The sequence below is a fragment of the Mizuhopecten yessoensis genome, unplaced genomic scaffold (assembly GCF_002113885.1).
Source record: "Mizuhopecten yessoensis strain PY_sf001 unplaced genomic scaffold, ASM211388v2 scaffold10649, whole genome shotgun sequence".
NCBI lineage: Eukaryota > Metazoa > Mollusca > Bivalvia > Pectinida > Pectinidae > Mizuhopecten > Mizuhopecten yessoensis.
In genome coordinates this window covers 445,098-465,836 of record NW_018408652.1, presented here as the reverse complement: position 1 = coordinate 465,836, position 20,739 = coordinate 445,098, and the positions used below count along the sequence as shown (strand labels likewise).

The window sequence follows — 20,739 nt, the reverse complement described above, 5'->3', positions numbered from 1 at the left end:
AATACAATCCCTTACAGCTAGATCCAACACCAGTCTAGATATCTCAAATACAGTCCCTCACAGCTATTTCCAACAACAGTCTAGATATCTCAAATACAGTTCCTCACAGGTAGATCCAACAACGGACTAGATATCTCAAATAAAATTACTCACAGTTAGATCCAACAGCAGTCTAGATATCTCAAATAAAATTACTCACAGCTAGATCCAACAACAGTCTAGATATCTCAAATACAGTCCCTCACAGCTATTTCCAACAACAGTCTAGATATCTCAAATACAATCCTTCACAGCTAGATCCAACACCTGTATTGATATCTCAAATACAGTCCCTCACAGCTATTTCCAACAACAGTCTAGATATCTCAAATACAGTTCCTCACAGGGAGATCCAACAACGGACTAGATCTCTCAAATAAAATTACTCACAGTTAGATCCAACAGCAGTCTAGATATCTCAAATACAGTACCTCACAGCTATTTCCAACAACGGACTAGATATCTCAAATACAGTCCCTCACAGCTATTTCCAACAACGGACTATATATCTCAAATACAATCCCTCACAGCTAGATCCAACAACGGACTAGATATCTCAAATACAGTCCCTCACAGCTATTTCCAACAACGGACTAGATATCCCAAATACAGTTCCTCACAGCTAGATCCAACAACGGACTAGATACCTCAAATACAGTCCCTCACAGCTATTTCCAACAACGGACTATATATCTCAAATACAATCCCTCACAGCTAGATCCAACGGGAGTCTAGATATCTCAAATACAATCCTTCACAGCTGGATCCAACAACGGACTAGATATCTCAAATACAGTCCCTCACAGCCAGATCCAACAACAGTCTAGATATCTCAAATACAGTTCCTCACAGTTAGATCCAACAACAGTCTAGATATCTCAAATAAAATTACTCACAGCTAGATCCAACAACAGTCTAGATATCTCAAATACAATCCCTCCCAGCTAGATCCAACAACTGTATAGATTTTCCTATGAACATTGATGTTATTTTGGTGAACATTTCCATACTAACCTTAATGCAACATGTCATGTCACATGCTGTGTGAGTGTTTTAACTTTGACAAAGGAGCTTCAAAACAAATGTCATAACCCTACACACAATTGCATGTTCTTAAGAAGTAGTTGTACAGAAAAGATGACAGACAATTGACAAATAAATGGATGCTCCAAATACTGTAATACATTAGGTAAAAAAAAGCTAAGATTGCTGCATAAACAAGAGGCCCATGGGCTTTAACGGTCATCTGATAAATTTATACAGAGAGTTGATTTTGTTTTTAACATGAACAGAAATATTATTCAAAGAGACAAAAAACAATAAAACCACCTTATTCAATATCAAGCATACAGATTTCAGACTAAAAAGTATTTGAAACTAACACCTCTGATTCTAAATGAAGAAATTTTAGCACACTGACTCCTTTGAGCCCCACCCTACAGCCCTTGGGGGTAGGGCTGGCTCAAAATTTCCAAAGTATCAAACTGTCAACTCAAGGTTATAATTCCAATCAAGTTATTAACATGTAATATTCAAAGTATCATTTGCCATTATAAACCATAATAAATTTTGCCCCCCCCCCCCTCCCCCTTCCCCAAGGGGGAAAAATGAGCCCCTAGGGTCATAAACCTTAAGACCCTTCCATCTATGAAGAGTATTTGATTCTACCATATCTGGGTCTTGAGAAGAAGATTTTTGAAATTTCAGTAAATTCGACCCTTTTTTGCCCCACCCATCAGCCCCTGGGGGTCAGTCAGGGCTCAAAGGTGCATACTATCAAACTGCTACCTAATACTGATAATGCTAACCCAAATTGAATTACTTCCAATGGAAATTAAACAAATGTTGGTCCAAAATGTGATTTCCCTATATAAACTATAGTAAAGTTTACCCCCTCCCCAGGGGGAAACATGAGACCCCAGGGTCATGAAATTCACAATTTCGGTAAAGCACCTTAAGACCCTTCCATCTATGAAGAGCATTTGATTCTACCATATATGGGTCATGAGAAGAAGATTTTTGAAATTTTAGTCAATTTGACCCTTTTTGGCCCTGCGCTTCAGGCCCCTGGGGGCTTGGGACTAAACCGGCCACTTTTTTAGTTGACCTTTGTCCTTGGAAGGTCCCTGCAAAATTTCATTGAAATTGGTTCAGGGGTTTTGGGGAAGAAGATTTTTGAAATTTTAGTCAATTTGACCCTTTTTGGCCCCGCCCCTCAGGCCCCTGGGGTCTTGGGACTATAAACCGGCCATTATTTTTGTTGACCTTTGTCCATGGAAGGTCCCTGCAAAATTTCATTGAAATTGGTTCAGGGGTTTTGGAGAAGAAGTCGAAAATGTAAATTGTTTACGGACACAAGACGGAGGACGACGGACAAAAGGCGATCGCAATAGGTCACTTGAGACTTTGTCTCAGGTGACCTAAAAACTATTTCCTGTCAATTTAAGTGTGTAGACTATGAAGTTCCAACAGAGTAGAAAAACCTGACCCTTGAAAATATAGTTATTACTTACCGACAGTATTGGCATCGGTTCCGATTAACTCGCATTATATTACATTGCTGATTCTTTAGACAAGGACGGTACTGTATCTTTTGTTGAATGCTGCGTCGGAAAAATCCCTGAAAAACATTAAAGTTTGCTTAATCCATCTATAGTGTCATTATCATCAAACATAAAGGCTGTAGGCTTTAACGGTCTCACAGGTGTGTATCTGTAGCGCTAGCTTTGACCAAGAACAAGTGGGCTGTAATCTTGTAAGTTTAATATTTTGTATGGCAATAAGCAATTGGCAATAAGTAACTGGTAACTAGCATGTTGATGAGGGTATGTCATAGTCAATGTCAATGTAGCAGCTGGCTGTCAGGGGGAAGGGGAATTATTTGGCCTCTGATGTATAACAAAATCACCTATATTATATGCAATTACTTGACAATGATGTATTTTATTATTTTAAAACTGTTAAAACAGTGATGCATCCTTTAACTAACATATAATTTCAGTTGCACTAAAGCTTCACTCTGACTAATTAGTCTGAAGCATCAACCATTCAATGATATTGAAACCTGCCATTCAAGCACATCAAAGCTTTGAATTGTTTAAAAGCAATGTCAAAATGCGGCACATCAGACAAATTTAAGATGCCACCCATAACATGAGAAATAACAGTTTCTAACCTACCAACCCTACCCAATTTGTTTTGCCTTTTATGACTGACACAAAGGATTTCAAATTATACTCAAAATTGATGATCAGTTTGAAGAAGTAATATTTGCAATGTTTGTAGGATTGTTTCTTAACCCCTTTTTTGGGACAATTCCCAGTAAGATTACAACAGTTAAGCACAGATTGTGGGGGTGGACTGGGAGAAGGAATAGATCTGGAGCAGAGAGGGAGCATTGTCGGGGTGGACTGGGAGAAGGAGTAGATCTGGGGCAGAGAGGTAGCATTGTCGGGGCGGACTGGGAGAAGGAATAGATCTGGGGTAGAGAGGTAGCATTGTCGGGGTGGACTGGAAGAAGGAGTAGATCTGGAGCAGAGAGGTAGCATTGTCGGGGTGGATTGGGAGAAGGAATATATCTGTGGCAGAGAGGTAACATTGTGGGGTTGGACTGGGAGAAGGAATAGATTTGTGGCAGAGAGGTAGCATTGTGGGGTTGGACTGGGAGATGGAATAGATCTGGAGTAGAGAGGTAGCATTGTCGGGGTGGACTGGGAGATGGAATAGATCTGTGGCAGAGAGGTAGCATTGTGGGGTTGGACAGGGGGAAGGAATAGATTTGTGGCAGAGAGTTAGCATTGTCGGGGTGGACTGGGAGAAGGAATAGATCTGGAGCAGAGAGGTAGCATTGTCGGGGTGGACTGGGAGATGGAATAGATCTGTGGCAAAGAGGTAGCATTGTGGGGTTGGACTGGGAGAAGGAATAGATTTGTGGCAGAAAGGTAGCATTGTGGGGTTGGACTGGGAGATGGAATAGATCTGGAGCAGAGAGGTAGCATTGTCGGGGTGGACTGGGGGAAGGAATAGATCTGGAGCAGAGAGGAAGCATTGTTGGGGTGGACTGGGATAAGGAGTAGATCTGGAGCAGAGAGGTAGCATTGTCGGGTTGGACTGGGAGATGGAATAGATCTTGAGCAGAGAGGTAGCATTGTCGGGGCGGACTGGGAGAAGGAATAGATCTGGAGCATAGAGGTAGCATTGTCGGGATGAGAGGTAGCATTGTCGGGGTGGACTGGGGGAAGGAATAGATCTGGAGCAGAGAGGTAGCCTTGTCGGGGTGGACTGGGAGAAGGAGTAGATCTGGAGCAGAGAGGTAGCATTGGCGGGGTGGACTGGGAGAAGGAATAGATCTGGAGCAGACAGGTAGCTTTGTGGGGGTGGACTGGGAGAAGGAATAGATCTGAGGCAGAGAGGTAGCATTGTCGGGGTGGACTGGGAGAAGGAATAGATCTGAGGCAGAGAGGTAGCATTGTCGGGGTGGACTGGGAGAAAGAATAGATCTGGAGCAGAGAGGTAGCATTGTGGGGGTGGACTGGGAGAAGGAATAGATCTGGAGCAGAGAGGAAGCATTGTTGGGGTGGACTGGGATAAGGAGTAGATCTGGAGCAGAGAGGTAGCATTGTTGGGGTGGACTGGGAGAAGGAATAGATCTGTGGCAGAGAGGTAGCATTGTGGGGGTGGACTGGGAGAAAGAATAGATCTGGCGCAGAGAGGTAGCATTGTGGGGGTGGACTGGGAGAAGGAATAGATCTGGAGCAGACAGGTAGCATTGTCGGGGGGGACTGAGAGAAGGAATAGATCTGGAGCAGAGAGGTAGTATTGTCGGGGTGGACTGGGAGAAGGAATAGGTCTGGAGCAGAGAGGTAGCATTGTCGGTTGGACTGGGAGAAGGAATAGAAGATCTGGAGTAGAGAGGTAGCATTGTCGGGGTGGACTGAGAGAAGGAATAGATCTGGAGCATAGAGGTAGCATTGTCGGGGTGGACTGGTAGAAGGAATAGATCTGAGGCAGAGAGGGAGCATTGTCGGGGTGGACTGGGAGAAAGAATAGATCTGGCGCAGAGAGGTAGCATTGTGGGGGTGGACTGGGAGAAGGAATAGATCTGTGGCAGAGAGGGAGCATTGTGGGGGGGGACTGGGAGAAGGAATAGATCTGGGGCAGAGAGATAGCATTGTCGGGGTGGACTGGGAGGAGGAATAGATCTGGAGCAGAGAGGTAGCAGTGTCGGGGTGGACTGGGAGAAGGAATAGGTCTGGAGCAGAGAGGTAGCATTGTCGGTTGGACTGGGAGAAGGAATAGAAGATCTGGAGTAGAGAGGTAGCATTGTCGGGGTGGACTGAGAGAAGGAATTGATCTGGAGCATAGAGGTAGCATTGTCGGGGTGGACTGGTAGAAGGAATAGATCTGAGGCAGAGAGGTAACTGTCGGGGTGGACTGGGAGAAGGAATAGGTCTGGAGCAGAGAGGTAGCATTGTCGGTTGGACTGGGAGAAGGAATAGATCTGTGGCAGAGAGGTAGCATTGTGGGGGTGGACTGGGAGAAAGAATAGATCTGGGGCAGAGAGGTAGCATTGTCGGGGTGGGCTGGGAGAAGGAATAGATCTGGAGCAGAGGAGTAGATCTGGAGCAGAGAGGTAGCATTGGCGGGGTGGACTGGGAGAAGGAATAGATCTGGAGCAGACAGGTAGCATTGTCGGGGTGGACTGAGAGAAGGAATAGATCTGGAGCATAGAGGTAGCATTGTCGGGATGGACTGGGAGAAGGAATAGATCTGGCGCAGAGAGGTAGCATTGTCGGGGCGGACTGGGAGAAGGAATAGATCTGGAGCAGACAGGTAGCATTGTCGGGGTGGACTGAGAGAAGGAATTGATCTGGAGCATAGAGGTAGCATTGTCGGGATGGAGGTAGCATTGTCGGGGTGGACTGGGAGAAGGAATAGATCTAGAGCAGAGAGGTAGCATTGTCGGGTTGGACTGGGAGAAGGAATAGATCTGGAGCAGAGAGGCAGCATTGTCGGGGTGGACTGGGAGAAGGAATAGATCTGGAGCAGAGAGGTAGGAGATTTGATGGCCTTATTGACTGTGGTGGTGGTGCGGCAGTGCTTTAGTGTATAGGGCTCTATATAACATTCCAGTGTGACCCAGTACATTCCCTACAATCAATAGTTTTCAACTGGGTCACTGACCGAGAAATTCAGCAACAAAACAAACTACTAACCTAAAACCATGGAAACTATTGTGTTTTCATTGCTGTCATACTCTATTGGTAACCACACTGAGGCTCCCTGGTAATTTGACATCAACTATAGAGCAAACAACAGGCCCAGAGGGCTGTATTGCCCACCTGGATATGCAATCATAGCAAAATATTCTCATTAAACCTAGTACTGTAAATATTTTGCAATATCAGGCTCCATCATTCTGTCTGTAAGAATACTTGACAGTAAATCTGGTGGAGATCTGTAGGTATGTGTATATAGTTATAACAGTTGGGACCTCCATTATTACCTGATACAGGGGTGTAGAAAACATGTTAAAAGCACTTGCCCTAGGCTAGTTTGAAGTAGACCTTAGAATTTACTTGCCAAAACCATTTCTGCTTGCCCTATAAAATGTTATACAGGAAAAAAAGACTATAAATAGTTCTTTTCTAAATACAGTAATTTAGAATTTTCTTGATATCACTTTATTTCTCAGAGAAAAACATGATATTAAGGATGTACTCTTCTGAGGTTTCAGTCACGTTCAAGTCTCGTTTTGATCTGGTGTAACAGGTTTTTGTAATATTTAACAAATTATGATAGGTTTAATAGCAAACACACATCTGAAAAACATGTCAAAAAACTAGATGTCTGTTGTGTGTAGATTTTTTTTACAAGAATTTGAAAAAAATGACCAATTTGGCGGCCATTTTGAAAAAGTGTATTTATGTGAATTTCTTGTGCTTCACAAAGGGCAAAATATAACCTTTTTTGACATTTTTAAATGTAGCAGGTTCAATTTTGCTGTACAATATTATAATGTTCAATATGATTAAAATAATATGCAAAAAAAGTGGAAAGTTATATATTATTGGTATTTTTTTTACATATTAGGGTAACTGAAGCACTTTTGATTTTTGACCCCGAAAAAGGTGAAAAATAACACAAATAATAATGGGACTAAAAAAGAAGCACACCGACCACCCATTTTTGTGTTTGTTTTAGAAAGAGAAATACATTTCTTTTGATTTATTGAATACCAAAAAAACTTTAATACAGGATTTTTTTATATCAAGCGTTTAATCTGCATAAAATGGTGAAAAAAAGAACATTTTTCATCAAAAAATAAGGGGTAGGAGTAACTAAAATCGCATTTCTGAGTAAAATGAATAAGATTAAGAAATTTTACTTCTATAGTTTAAAAGAAAATAATGTTTTTATCAATTCTACAAACATTCATACATATATGATAACACACTTGGAAGAAATTGTATGAATTTGTTCTGCAAATGGTCAAAACCCGAAAATTCACCTAAAATCACCTATTGTGTTAAATTGGTATCTTTGACCGATTAATAGCACAAAAATGAACACACGGACATGTATATTTTTTTGCATTTTCTACTATGCCATTATCTCCTTTTTCCAAAAATCAATATAAGAAAAAAAGTTTAATACAGGAATTTTTGACTTTGGCCTTTTGTGAAGTGCAAGAAAAACACATTAATTCAGATTTTCAAAATGGCCGCCAAATTGGTAATTTTTTTAAATTCTTGTAAAAAAAAGTTCTACAAACACCAGGCATCTAGTTTTTTTTACATATTTTTTAAAATGGTTGTTTGCTACTAGATCATAATTTGTTAAATATTACAAAAACATGTTACACCAGATCAAAACGAGACTTGAACGTGATTGAAACCTCAGAAGAGTACATCATTAACCGGAATACGGCATAACAGAAAAATTGGTTTTCTGTCCTTTTTCAGCTTTCAAAACCCGGTGACCTATTAACATGTTCAAGTGATATGATATGTATGAATGAGGAAAAGAAAACCCAGTCGAAAATTGGTCTAAACTGTGCTTACTTTATTTCAAACAATAAGGATTCGAAGAAAGATAACCACTTTTGTACATTGACATTCTGAAATCCATATCCAATGATGTGTCCAAATTTAGATTTTCTATATGATATGCAATGTTCACAGGAATGAATCGTTGGATGTATTGATTAGGAGTGAAACCCTACTTACTCTAACACGCATTCATAAATCAAATACTCCCTGTTCCTGGTAAAGTCGGACCCAACCGTGATCTTATATTTATATATTCATCGTAAATTCACCTCATATTACTAAAACTGCCATTTATCCCTGAACACTCAAAACCTTACTATTTTAACCTATCCATTTGTCAAACAGTTGTTAGCACCTGTACATCACAAATACCATCCAGCCATCTACATTGCCTGGAGGCACAGACTGCTGTCCATGCTCATTGTGCTTATACAGGAGTTGTCCAGACATCATTAGAGGATAAAGGCTAGTATCATTAGGTAACTGCACTGTTACACGGTTGCATTATCATGTAGGATGGTTTCTGTTTCTATACAAGTTGTTAGGCATGCGATTGTCATGCGATTGTCATGTGATCGTCATTGACATTATGCAGAAAAATATTTACTTATAAGAACTAATTACGAAAGTTTTTATTCCAAAATCGGTAAATCATGATTATATGTAAAGGATATAAGCCGAAAACTGTCTATTATGTAAAATATTGGACAGTCTGAGGCGCGTAGCGCCGAAGACTGTCCAATATTTTACATAATAGACAGTTTTCGGCTTATATTTTACTTAAAACATGTCCCCTAGTATCAATTGTGATCATTGTTTTGGTGCATTGTGATAATATTGGACAGTTTCACTAAGAATCAATTACCGTGAAAGCTATTCATAACATATTGGACAGTTTTTCAACTACACTGTATACTGAGGTCAGTCATGTATATCAATCTCACTTTGCATGATTTGTATGCAACTGCATATACCAGGTATGAAATACACCCAGGTATAGTACTTATCTCATTCCAATCATGAGTTCCGATAGTGAAGAAGTATTTTTAACACAGTCAACATTTACAACAGAATTGTACCTAAGGCCAAAGAAGACCCCCAGCCCGGACTGTTCAGGTACTGTGATTCTCCACTGGTTGTACATATCTTGCAGCAGACAGTGGGGAAGTTGTGTGAGGAGGCTGGATTTAAAGGATATTTCACTAACCATTCCCTACGAGCGACTGCTGCGACACGCCTCTATAAGGCAGGATTCGACGAACAATTAGTGGCAGAAAAAACTGGACATCGGTCAGCTGCCATTCGTTCATATAAGCGTACATGTGATGCGCAGCTGGCAAATGTTAGCAGTGTTGTGCAAGGAATTGAAAATATGGCATCACCAGTGAAAAAATTAAAACTTGCTGACTCCAGTAACACTAATACTAATAATAGGGAGTTATCTGTTAGCGCGGGTGAGGTGTCATTTACCCTAAGATTCTAAAGGGGAGTACATTGTATCTGTAACAGTGGATTCACCTGTTTCAATAATGCAACTAAATTTTGATGGATATATTGTCATGCTCCAGTTTCTATGTTCTTCTTAAACTGGTCCAAAAACATGTCCGTTATTTTTAACAAACTGTACAATATTAAAATATTGGACAGTTTTATGATCTTATTGGACAGTTTTTGTAACATATTGGACAGTTATGCATATAACAGTACTCATATTCTATATAATGGACAATTATAACAATGGATGGCATCACAAGAATGTTTTAAACCGGTATATAAATCATTTCTTCCACCTTATTGACCGTTAAATTATATTTAACCTAGAATAACACTTGCGTTCCGAGAAATTGATAGGAGTCATTTTGAAAATGAAGGTAGAAATTATATCAGTACAAGTTACTCCTGGTTCAGACAACCTTAATACAGCCGAAAATGGCTTGATTGTTTAATTATTATAATATTTTTCTCTGGCAGATAAAATATCATAATGAGCAGGTTCCACTGTATCAAAACTTTAGACTTCATGACTATTTACATAATGTTGTTTGAAGTTTTAAACTTACTTCACCCATTTGACCTTGAAATTAGGGCAAGGTGATTGATCAGGAAATATAGTCAAACTCCAATTCCTTCAAGCTAAATATAACCCGGATGTAATGGAACTGAAGAATCTTCAATATTTGAACGCACATTATAGACCAAGTTAACATTTGACCTCAGAGCCCAAAGTTGTGGGTTATCCAAGGATTTATAGCTAGAGATATCCAGTAAAAACCATCTAGAGAAATCACAGGACTAAAACACAGGATTACAACACATAATCCAGGGATGCATGTACTTTTCTCGTAGGTTTATGAGCCTTAATGCTTACAAGTTCAAAATCAAAATTGTCTTTGCCAATCAGAAGCTACAGTGGTTATCTTGGATTTTCATATTGGCAGAAAAATGAGATCACTTGCTGGGGACCTCATAAAGAATATTTGTTGTTGTTGTTATGTTACAAAGCAAAATAGTAGATTTAAACAAAATATGGCTATGCAACTGTGTAAGGTCTTGAAAATATTGATATTTTTGCCATGTTTCCGATAAAGATCCAACCCTTAGCTCCCAATGAGTAGATCAGGGTCTTAATGTTTCATACTTTCAATCTATCATCCCATTTATGATAATAAATCTTATCAAGTTTGAATTATCCCAGCTAAAAATAAGGAAAATATTCTTAAAAGTGTTATTTTCCAATTATAAACTATAGTGAACTTTAACCACCAGTACACAAAGGAACATATGGCTGATAAATTGATATTTATAAAATTGTCAGGATACACAGCTTTATGAACAGTGACTGGTAAGAGAAACTAACAGGTGTTGACATTTAAATATTTAGTCAGTAAATGTTTAATTATCATGATTGTAGACTCTGTTAAACACAGTTAACAGTTTGGATCAAACCCAGTTATATTTATAGGTCATTCCTGTTCTCTAATCTCACACCATTTTATAAACAACATGCACTGGTACTCAACAGGCCCAATTGGCATGCATCGCTCACCTGTAATTCATCTCCGATGTTTGACCTTTAATTGGGTCAATGCATATTTACTTAAGCATTGGTACATTTACTGGTGACAAACATTGGTATGTTTACTGGTGACAAACATTGGTACATTTACAGGTGACAAACATTGGTATGTTTACTGGTGACAAACATTGGTGTGTTTACTGGTGACAAACATTGGTACATTTACTGGTGCCAAACATTGGTACATTTACTGGTGACAAACACTGGTATATTTACTGGTAACAAACACTGGTATGTTTACTGGTGTCAAACATTGGTATGTTTGCTGGTGACAAACATTGGTGTGTTTACTGGTGAAAAACATTGGTGTGTTTACTGGTGACAAACATTGGTATGTTTACTGGTGACAAACATTGGTACATTTACAGGTGACAAACATTGGTATGTTTACTGGTGACAAACATTGGTATGTTTACTGGTGACAAACATTGGTATGTTTACTGGTGACAAACATTGGTATGTTTGGTATGCCCAATTGGCATGCATCGCTCACCTGTAATTCATCTCCGATGTTTGACCTTTAATTGGGTCAATGCATATTTACTTAAGCATTGGTACATTTACTGGTGACAAACATTGGTATGTTTACTGGTGACAAACATTGGTATATTTACTGGTGACAAACATTGGTGTGTTTACTGGTGACAAACATTGGGTGTGTTTACTGGTGACAAACATTGGTATATTTACTGGTGACAAACATTGGTGTGTTTACTGTTGACAAACATTGGTACATTTACTGGTGACAAACATTGTACATTTACTGGTGACAAACATTGGTATGTTTACAGGTGACAAACATTGGTACATTTACTGGTGATAAACATCGGTACATTTACTGGTGACAAACATTGGTATGTTTGTCACCAGTAAATGTACCAATACCAATGTTTGTCACCAGGAAATGGACCGATGTTTATCACCAGTAAATGCACCAATGTTTGTCACCATTTAACATACCAATGTTTGTCCCCAGTAAATGTACAATGTTTGTCACCAATAAACATTGGTACATTTACTGGGGACAAACATTGGTATGTTAACTGGTGATAAACATTGGTACATGTACAGGTGACAAACATTGGTATGTTTACAGGTGGCAAACATTGGTATTTTTACTGGCGACAAACATTGGTATGTTAACTGGTGACAAACATTGGGTGTGTTTACTGGGGACAAACATTGTACATTTACGGGTGACAAACATTGGTATGTTAACTGGTGACAAACATTGGTATGTTAACTGGTGATAAACATTGGTACATTAACAGGTGACAAACATTGGTATGTTAACTGGTGACAAACATTGTTATGTTTAATGGTGACAAACATCAGTATGTTTACTGGTAACAAACATCGTTACATTTACTCGTGACAAACATTGGTATTTTTACTTTTTACAAACATTGGTACATTTACTGGTGACCAACATTGGTATGTTTATCACCAGTAAATGTACCGATGTTTGTCACCAGTAAATATACAAATGTTTGTCACCTGTAAACATTGGTATGTTTACTTGTGACAAACATTGGTGTGTTTACTGGTCACAAACATTGTTATGTTTACTAGTGACAAACATTGGTATTGGTACATTTACTGGTTACAAACATCGTTACATTTACTCGCGACAAACATTGGTATGTTAACTGGTGATAAACATTGGTATGTTTACAGGGGACAAACATTGGTATGTTTAATGGTGACAAACATCAGTATGTTTACTGGTGACAAACATCGTTACATTTACTCGTGACAAACATTGGTATGTTTACTGGTGACAAACATTGGTATGTTTACTTGTGACAAACATTGGTGTGTTTACTGGTGACAAACATTGGTGTGTTTACTGGTGACAAACATTGGTATGTTTACTTGTGACAAACATTGGTGTGTTTACTGGTGACAAACATTGGTGTGTTTACTGGTGACAAACATTGGTACATTTACAGGTGACAAACACTGGTATGTTTACTGGTGACAAACATTGGTACATTTACAGGTGGCAAACATTGGTATGTTTACTGGTGACAAACATTGGTACATTTACAGGTGACAAACATTGGTATGTTTAATGGTGACAAACATTGGTGTGTTTACTGGTGACAAACATTGGTATGTTTACTGGTGACAAACATTGGTACATTTACAGGTGACAAACATTGGTATGTTTACTGGTGACAAACATTGGTATGTTTACTGGTGACAAACATTGTTATGTTTACTGGTGACAAACATTGTTATGTTTACTGGTGACAAACATTGGTACATTTACAGGTGACAAACACTGGTATGTTTACTGGTGACAAACATTGGTGTGTTTACTGGTCACAAACATTGTTATGTTTACTAGTGACAAACATTGGTACATTTACTGGTGACAAACATTGTTATGTTTACTGGTGACAAACATTGGTACATTTACTGGTGACAAACATTGGTATGTTTACTGGTGCCAAAGATTGGTACATTTACAGGTGACAAACATTGGTATGTTAACTGGTGACAAACATTGGTATGTTAACTGGTGATAAACATTGGTACATTTACAGGTGACAAACATTGGTATGTTAACTGGTGACAAACATTGGTATGTTTACTGGTGACAAACATTGTTATGTTTACTAGTGACAAACATTGGTATGTTTAATGGTGACAAACATTGGTGTATTTACTGGTGACAAACATTGGTGTGTTTACTGGTCACAAACATTGTTATGTTTACTGGTGACACACATTGGTACATTTACAGGTGACAAACACTGGTATGTTTACTGGTGACAAACATTTGTATGTTTAATGGTGACAAACATCAGTATGTTTACTGGTGACAAACATTGGTACATTTACAGGTGACAAACATTGGTATGTTTACTGGTGACAAACATTGGTATGTTTACAGGTGACAAACATTGGTACATTTACCAATGATGTGTTTGTGTGCTGGATACAACTTGTGTACATGTGGGGTTTATACTCAATTACTAACAATCAACAGCTCATATATAGAAACATCAAACTACATGTATGTTGGTTTTCTGTCTGAACCTGTTAGTCACTGCTGCATATCATGAACACAGGACTACTGATCCCAGGTCTTGTGTAATGGACTGACCTAGATTTTGACCACACTAGTTTGGTAGTTCTTGTTTACCACAACAAAGAAATAAGCCATTGATCCCCAGTGACTGTTATACTGCAAGAATCAATTGTATGATAACAAGAGTTCCTCAGTTTATACAACGTAATACACCTGTTCCTGCTCTGTTACTCATACTCAGATACATACAGTTAGCCTAGTCTGTGAGTGGGGAAAGGGGAAAGACGGTCATAAAATGAGGGATTTGTCAAAAACTTATTAAATTATCAGAGCATTACAAAATAAATTAACCTTGCAAATATGCACCTGATCATTGCTCAGACATGACCTGATAGAAAACAGGAAATAGATTTAAGACAAGACTGGTATTATTCAAACCTTAACAAGGTACTCATGGATCCTAATGCTCCCCCTACATGTCAGTTGATGGGGATCTCAACCATTTCCATATTATGGCTCTAGGACAAAGTCCTTACTAGCTGGGCCATACCTCTGGTCTAATTCTGGTAGCATGACTGTGTTTATTTGTTCATGCATAGCAATTGTATAGATGGTTATGGGTTGCAGATCTCAACTAATTCCATGTTATGATCCAGGGACTTAGTCCCGGGGGCTAGGATGAACCCCATGATCAATCATTGTAGCTTAAGTGTTTTGGTCTCTTCATACCCAGAAATTGTATGTACAACAGGTGGGGACAGTCATAACCCCTAGGACAATTATTAAATAATCATTATATTATGTTTGTACGTATACGTTGCAGGTAGCAGTCATCCTTTAGATTAAAGAATTCAATAGAAGGAAGATGTTGATTCTCACGTATGACTGAGCACTACCACTATGTTTGCATCCCTGACCCCCAGCCAGTCATTGATTAGGGTCATCGCCTTGTCATCAAGCCATCGGCATCGTTCATCTCTCACCTTTTCCACATCTTAGGATCACATACATCATGCCAGTGTTACATGTTAATTCTAATTTAATTATGGTAGCATGACCACACTCTTCTCTTCATTTCCCGGTCAACTGTTTGTTCATTAATATATGTATATGGTTATTGGATAGGGATCATTACATAGCAGGGGACCACATCCTTTGTTCATTTGTTAATAAATAACTGATCATGAATCACCTTGGCCAATCAGCGCTAAAGACAAAATTTTGTGAAAATCCACTGAGCCATTCCAGAGTAGTAATGTTTTAAATGAAAAGTTGAAGAACAAACAATGGACATGGTGCCAGCATAAGCTCCCATGGCCCTTCATGGCCAGGTAATCCAATAATCTAATAAACCAGGTAGGATGTGTTTTTTCCTTCACAACTCAATTAAGAAGTCTCTTTAAGCAGCTAATTTTATTACAGGAAGGGTTAATTAACTTGTTCGTTTGCTTTACCCAGAGTATTAAGAATAGGTTGAGCACCTTAGAAATCAAAGATTTCTTATATTATTTACAAAGTTTCTTCAACAAGAATTGGCAAAAGGAATATTTTGCAATATGTTTTTGGTGTATGACAATATATGATGGTACACCTATACTGTGGCAGTCCTACTACTCCATCTTGGTTATAGATCAAGCCAGGATTTCCAATCAGACCAAATATCCTTATTTACTCCTATCAATCAGTGACTTGCTCATTCCAATGTATGTCACTGGTGACCTAGTGACTAAACACTTGACCAGTGTCCTCAAGCTGACCTTTCCATCTCTATTTGACCCAGGATATTTACTAGGAAGACCAAAGATAATTTCAGCAGCATGTTCCATGATAGCAATAGATGAATGAAGGGCCACTGTGAGTGTGGGGGCAGATCAATAACAACAAAATACCCCTGGGATCCAGGCATTGTTACAGCCTGCCAAGGTCATGTCGAGGTCATACATGGGTCACACAATGGTCAGTTCATTAGGATCAATATCATTAGCACAGCACTGGGTCAATAAGCTCCGTCCTGTTGGTAAACATGTATAGTACAGTAACACTGTTACAAATCAACTCCACTCTACTTCTATAGTCAATAAAATGTCCACCTTCATTTAATTTTGCCAAAAGACGTCATCTGGAACCATATCTATATGAAATCCAAGATGGCCAATGGCAGATTAACTGAATTCTAGATCCAGGATCCTTCAAGAGTTAATACACCGAAACTGTTCAAACAACTGACAGGAACAACGACATCAACCCTGTCAGATTGATCTGTATGTCGCCATAGCTTCCCAAGTGACACGAAAATGAACAAAAGGCTATAACTCTGTAAAATGAGGTGCATATAAGACCCTATTTTTGCAGCAAAACCTTTACCTTGTCAAAATACTTACCTTTAGCAACTTTGTACATGAAATAGCAAGAAAATTATGATCTGTACAAAAATATCATCGATTCTATCCCCGACAGCACTATTCATTATTAAGTTCTATCAAAGATTAGTGTCAAACTACCGAACAAGGGGAACCTTCATATTAAATTTGAGAGAGATCCCTCCAGTACTTTTTGAGAAATAGCGATAATAATCCTTAACTGTCAAAATCCAATATAGCATCTGTCAGCCATTTTGTTTATCTGATCAGTCTAAAAGGTAAATATGCACAACTAGGTACCAAGGGGAACCTTCATATCAAATTTGAGAAAGATCCCTCCAGTTCTTTGTGAGAAACAGGGATAACAAGATTTGTTTAAGGACAGACATGACGGACTACAGATGCAGGATGATTTGAAAAGCTCACATCTGATGATAGTGGGCTAAAAATGTAGAGTCCCCGGGCAATATGCAAGAAACTATGGTAGGTGTGTGCTCACGATGATGTTTTTAAAAGATAATTTGAGTCAGTTATAAAGTCACTTCTCCTGAATATTAATCAATTTCACAAAATCATGCTATTTGTGTGCAACGTTTTCCAAAAGTTACAAGGCACAGGCCCCTGTGGAAAAGAAATAGAAAAATCATTGACTCACCTTACAGCCCTCACAGGCATGCACTCCATAATGGAAGCCACTTGCTTTGTCACCACAAACCCTACACAAGACGGTATCTCCGTCAAATTCTGAAACAAATAAATTTAATTTCAAAATCTTCACCTTGGCAGCTGTGAGAAAACACATGTACATGTGACTAGGATTCTTGACATATTTACCCAAGCTAATACAAATTTCTGGGGGAAAAAAGTACCCAAGGACAAGTCAAGATTAGTGGCCTCTATATAAAAGTAACTGGTTAAATCGAATATATCCCCACTTTTGCCTGACTCTGTTTTAGTCCTGTGTGTTAGTCTGGGAACTAAAACACACCTTCTGACCTAATACACCTATAGCTACACTTGCATTTGGCTCCATTGTCATCAAAAGAGTAGTTGGGAGTGAAGCTATACAGCTTATGGTTTACAAATATTTTCTAATCAAAACTATCTCTCCAGTGTACGCCTCGGGAAATAGCTGATGTACTTTTTTCAGGTATACACAGTAACTATACAGAATATAGTTGATGTTCTTTTTTCCAGTATAATATGTATGGTTGAGTGGGATGGGGATCTCTACAGCTTTCTTTTGTGACATTGGGACCAAGTCCCTGGGTTAAAGTTGGGACCAGACCAAGGTTATGTTGTTTAGATCTTAATCATTTTTAAGTAGTATAGAATTGCAATTTTACACATAAAATTCATTTTTTGGTTCCCCATCTCTTTGGCCTCAGGAGCAACACCTGATTCATTCAAAGTAAAAGCCCACTGACTCAAACCTGTGAGGTCCAGACCAACAGTTCCTAAAATGCATGCTGACCTAATCTGTAAACATAGATTGGTCATGCCTTCTTAGATTTAAATCAAGTTTTTATTACCTATTTAGTAATTAACACAATGTTTCAGATCCATAATCCTAGATAGGTGAGTATAGTGATTTATCAGCACTGCACATGTAATACCAGTCTAGTCCACATCACTATGTATTCTGACAACAAACCAGCAAGGACATATATCTCTCCTACAGGTCCTGACATACAGTGGCTCAGTGGTAGAGTGTCTGATATACAGTGGCTCAGTAGTAGAGCGTCTGACATACAGTGGCTAGGTAGCAGAGCGTCTGACATAAAGTGGCTCAGTAGCAGAGCGTCTGACATACAGTGGCTAGGTAGCAGAGCATCTGACATAAAGTGGCTCAGTAGCAGAGCGTCTGACATACATTGACTCAGTGGTAGACTGTCTGACATACAATGACTCAGTAGCAGAGCGTCTGACATACCGTGAATCAGTGGTAAAGCGTCTGACATACAGTGACTCAGTAGCAGAGCGTCTGACATACAGTGACTCAGTAGCAGAGCGTCTGACATATATACAAGGAAGTCCAGGATCTTGGGTTTGATCCCCGTTTGAAAAACAATGGTGGGCCTTAAATTGAATCAGATATAGTGGAGATATTTTATTAACTGATTATCCTTGTCACAAATGGTATTCCTAACTGTTGTTGAAAACCCTTTTGATCAGTCATTACTGAACCATTAAGTACATGTATACAATAAACTTTTAATACAGTGTTCAAGGTTGTATACACATAATATATGCACAGAAAATACAAATATGTGTGCATAGCGTTAAAACAAACAGAATTCCCAGTTGGGAGGCTATCGATCAGAAACCAATTCATAAAGATTTTTAAGAATTTGCAACTATATTTACAAGGCATAACCATATTGAGTTATGTTTGTTTATGTAATGGTGCCTGTAGTTTCATGGCACAAAAAACTATCCTGTTTGGGTTCGAATGATTAAGCACAGCTAGACAGTTACCCAACTGGCATTATTTCTAACCATTACAACCCTACTCCCTATTAGCCAGCGGAATAGAACTTGAAGCAGTAGCCAGGGCTGCCATCTTGAATCTTGATATAAAAGGCGGCCATTCAATATAAAGATGGTCTCCTGTGAATCATTTTCACAAAGTATCAACAAACTCCACCAGAACACAGGTCACAATCCCACTTGTCTTATCAATGTAAATGCCATGGTGACCATTTTAAATCCCAAAACTTTATAGAGTTGGTTGTTCACATTTAAGTTATAAACCCTTTTGATAAAGCTTTTAAAGAACCTACAAAGCCCATTAGATCTTAGTTATAACCATATTAAATCGAAAATCTTAATAGATGTCCATTCAATGTATTAAGCATCAATACTGATTTATCAATGAAACTAAATGTATGAAAGATATTAGTTTTAACAATTTAGTTAGTAGAGCTCAATATATAACTTTCAATAATGTGATAATAAGCCTTTTGGAAACCCTTATTTTTTCTTTTTGATTTTATTGCTTTCCATACTCAGTAAGACAGTGACCTAGGCTATGATAATGAGCCAGCTAAAATACAACAAGTAAACAAGTGTGATTCATCCAGTTATTTATAGGAGATGATGAGATATGGGTTTTATGGGCAGCCCTATATAATAAACAGGTTGACACATTTATTGCTAATTAAAGTGTTTTCAATAAAAAAAAAAAGACATCCTCTAGGATTATAATGGATGTTTCTTCTGACTGCAATGTATACCAGGATTTTGACCTCTGACTGTGACCTCTGCTTGACCTGACCTTATACACATACTCTAAGGTAAACATGTCAGCAAACTATAGTCAGTTTCTGTGTAAGTTGGAAAGAGGGGAGGAGTGTGGGGCTCATACAATAACTTGAGTGTCTGATTTTTTTGGAAGGGGCTCATTAAACTATTATCAGTTTCTGTTTATGTGTGAAGGTGGAAGTGTCTCAACAATCTATGCAATTACCGGGGTATTTATTTCTTCTATAATGTAGGAACAGTTCTTTGATGTGTTACAGAAATTAATCGATAGAAGTACTAGTTCATCAAACTATAGTCAGTTTCTCTGTATATAAGGATTTGGAGAGATTGGCTCATAATCTTAGTCAGTGAAAGATAGGATGGTTGGGGGGGCTCCATACCTGTCAACTCTAATGATCTGAGCAGGAGTTTCACGATGTCAGGCCATTTTTATTCCTTGTGCTCATCATCTTACAATCTTGGTACTACAGTTTCCAGCTTGTATTTTCCATATTTACAGACCTCAACGTTAACTTTTTTGGTAAATACTATTGGTAAAAATATTATCAAACTGATATTATTATATATTATATTTTCGACCATAATGGACTCATTCAGATCTATGTATGGTAGAGTCTATTAAAGTTACTTAGGGGTGAAAGGGTTTACCACTGTTCTTTTTAGTGGCAATCTTGAATTTTGAGAGTAAAGTTTGCTAGCACAATTTCTTAGAAAATCCTACAGGGATCTTTCTCAAACTTAATATGAAGGTTCCTCGCAGTATTTGGTTACACATGGAAAGAGCTCATATTATAGTCAGTTTCTGTGTATGTAGAAAGGAAGGAAGGTTGGGTGTATCATATTATAGTCAGTTTCTGTGTATGTAGAAAGGAAGGAAGGTTGGGTGTATCATATTATAGTCAGTTTCTG

The 20,739-nt window shown here is 38.5% G+C and overlaps 1 protein-coding gene across 2 annotated transcripts in view; it reads right to left on the bottom strand.

Moving 5' to 3' along the window:
• LOC110461666 overlaps positions 1-20,739 on the bottom strand; it is a 65,989-nt gene that overhangs the window by 27,764 nt on the left and 17,486 nt on the right. For both annotated transcript variants that reach the window (XM_021515235.1, XM_021515234.1), the window contains exons 3-4: positions 17,222-17,310; positions 2,553-2,659 (exon numbers count right to left, since the gene is read on the bottom strand). In XM_021515235.1, coding sequence (XP_021370910.1) covers positions 2,553-2,659; positions 17,222-17,310 — 196 coding nt within the window. The remainder of the gene's footprint in view (positions 1-2,552; positions 2,660-17,221; positions 17,311-20,739) is intronic.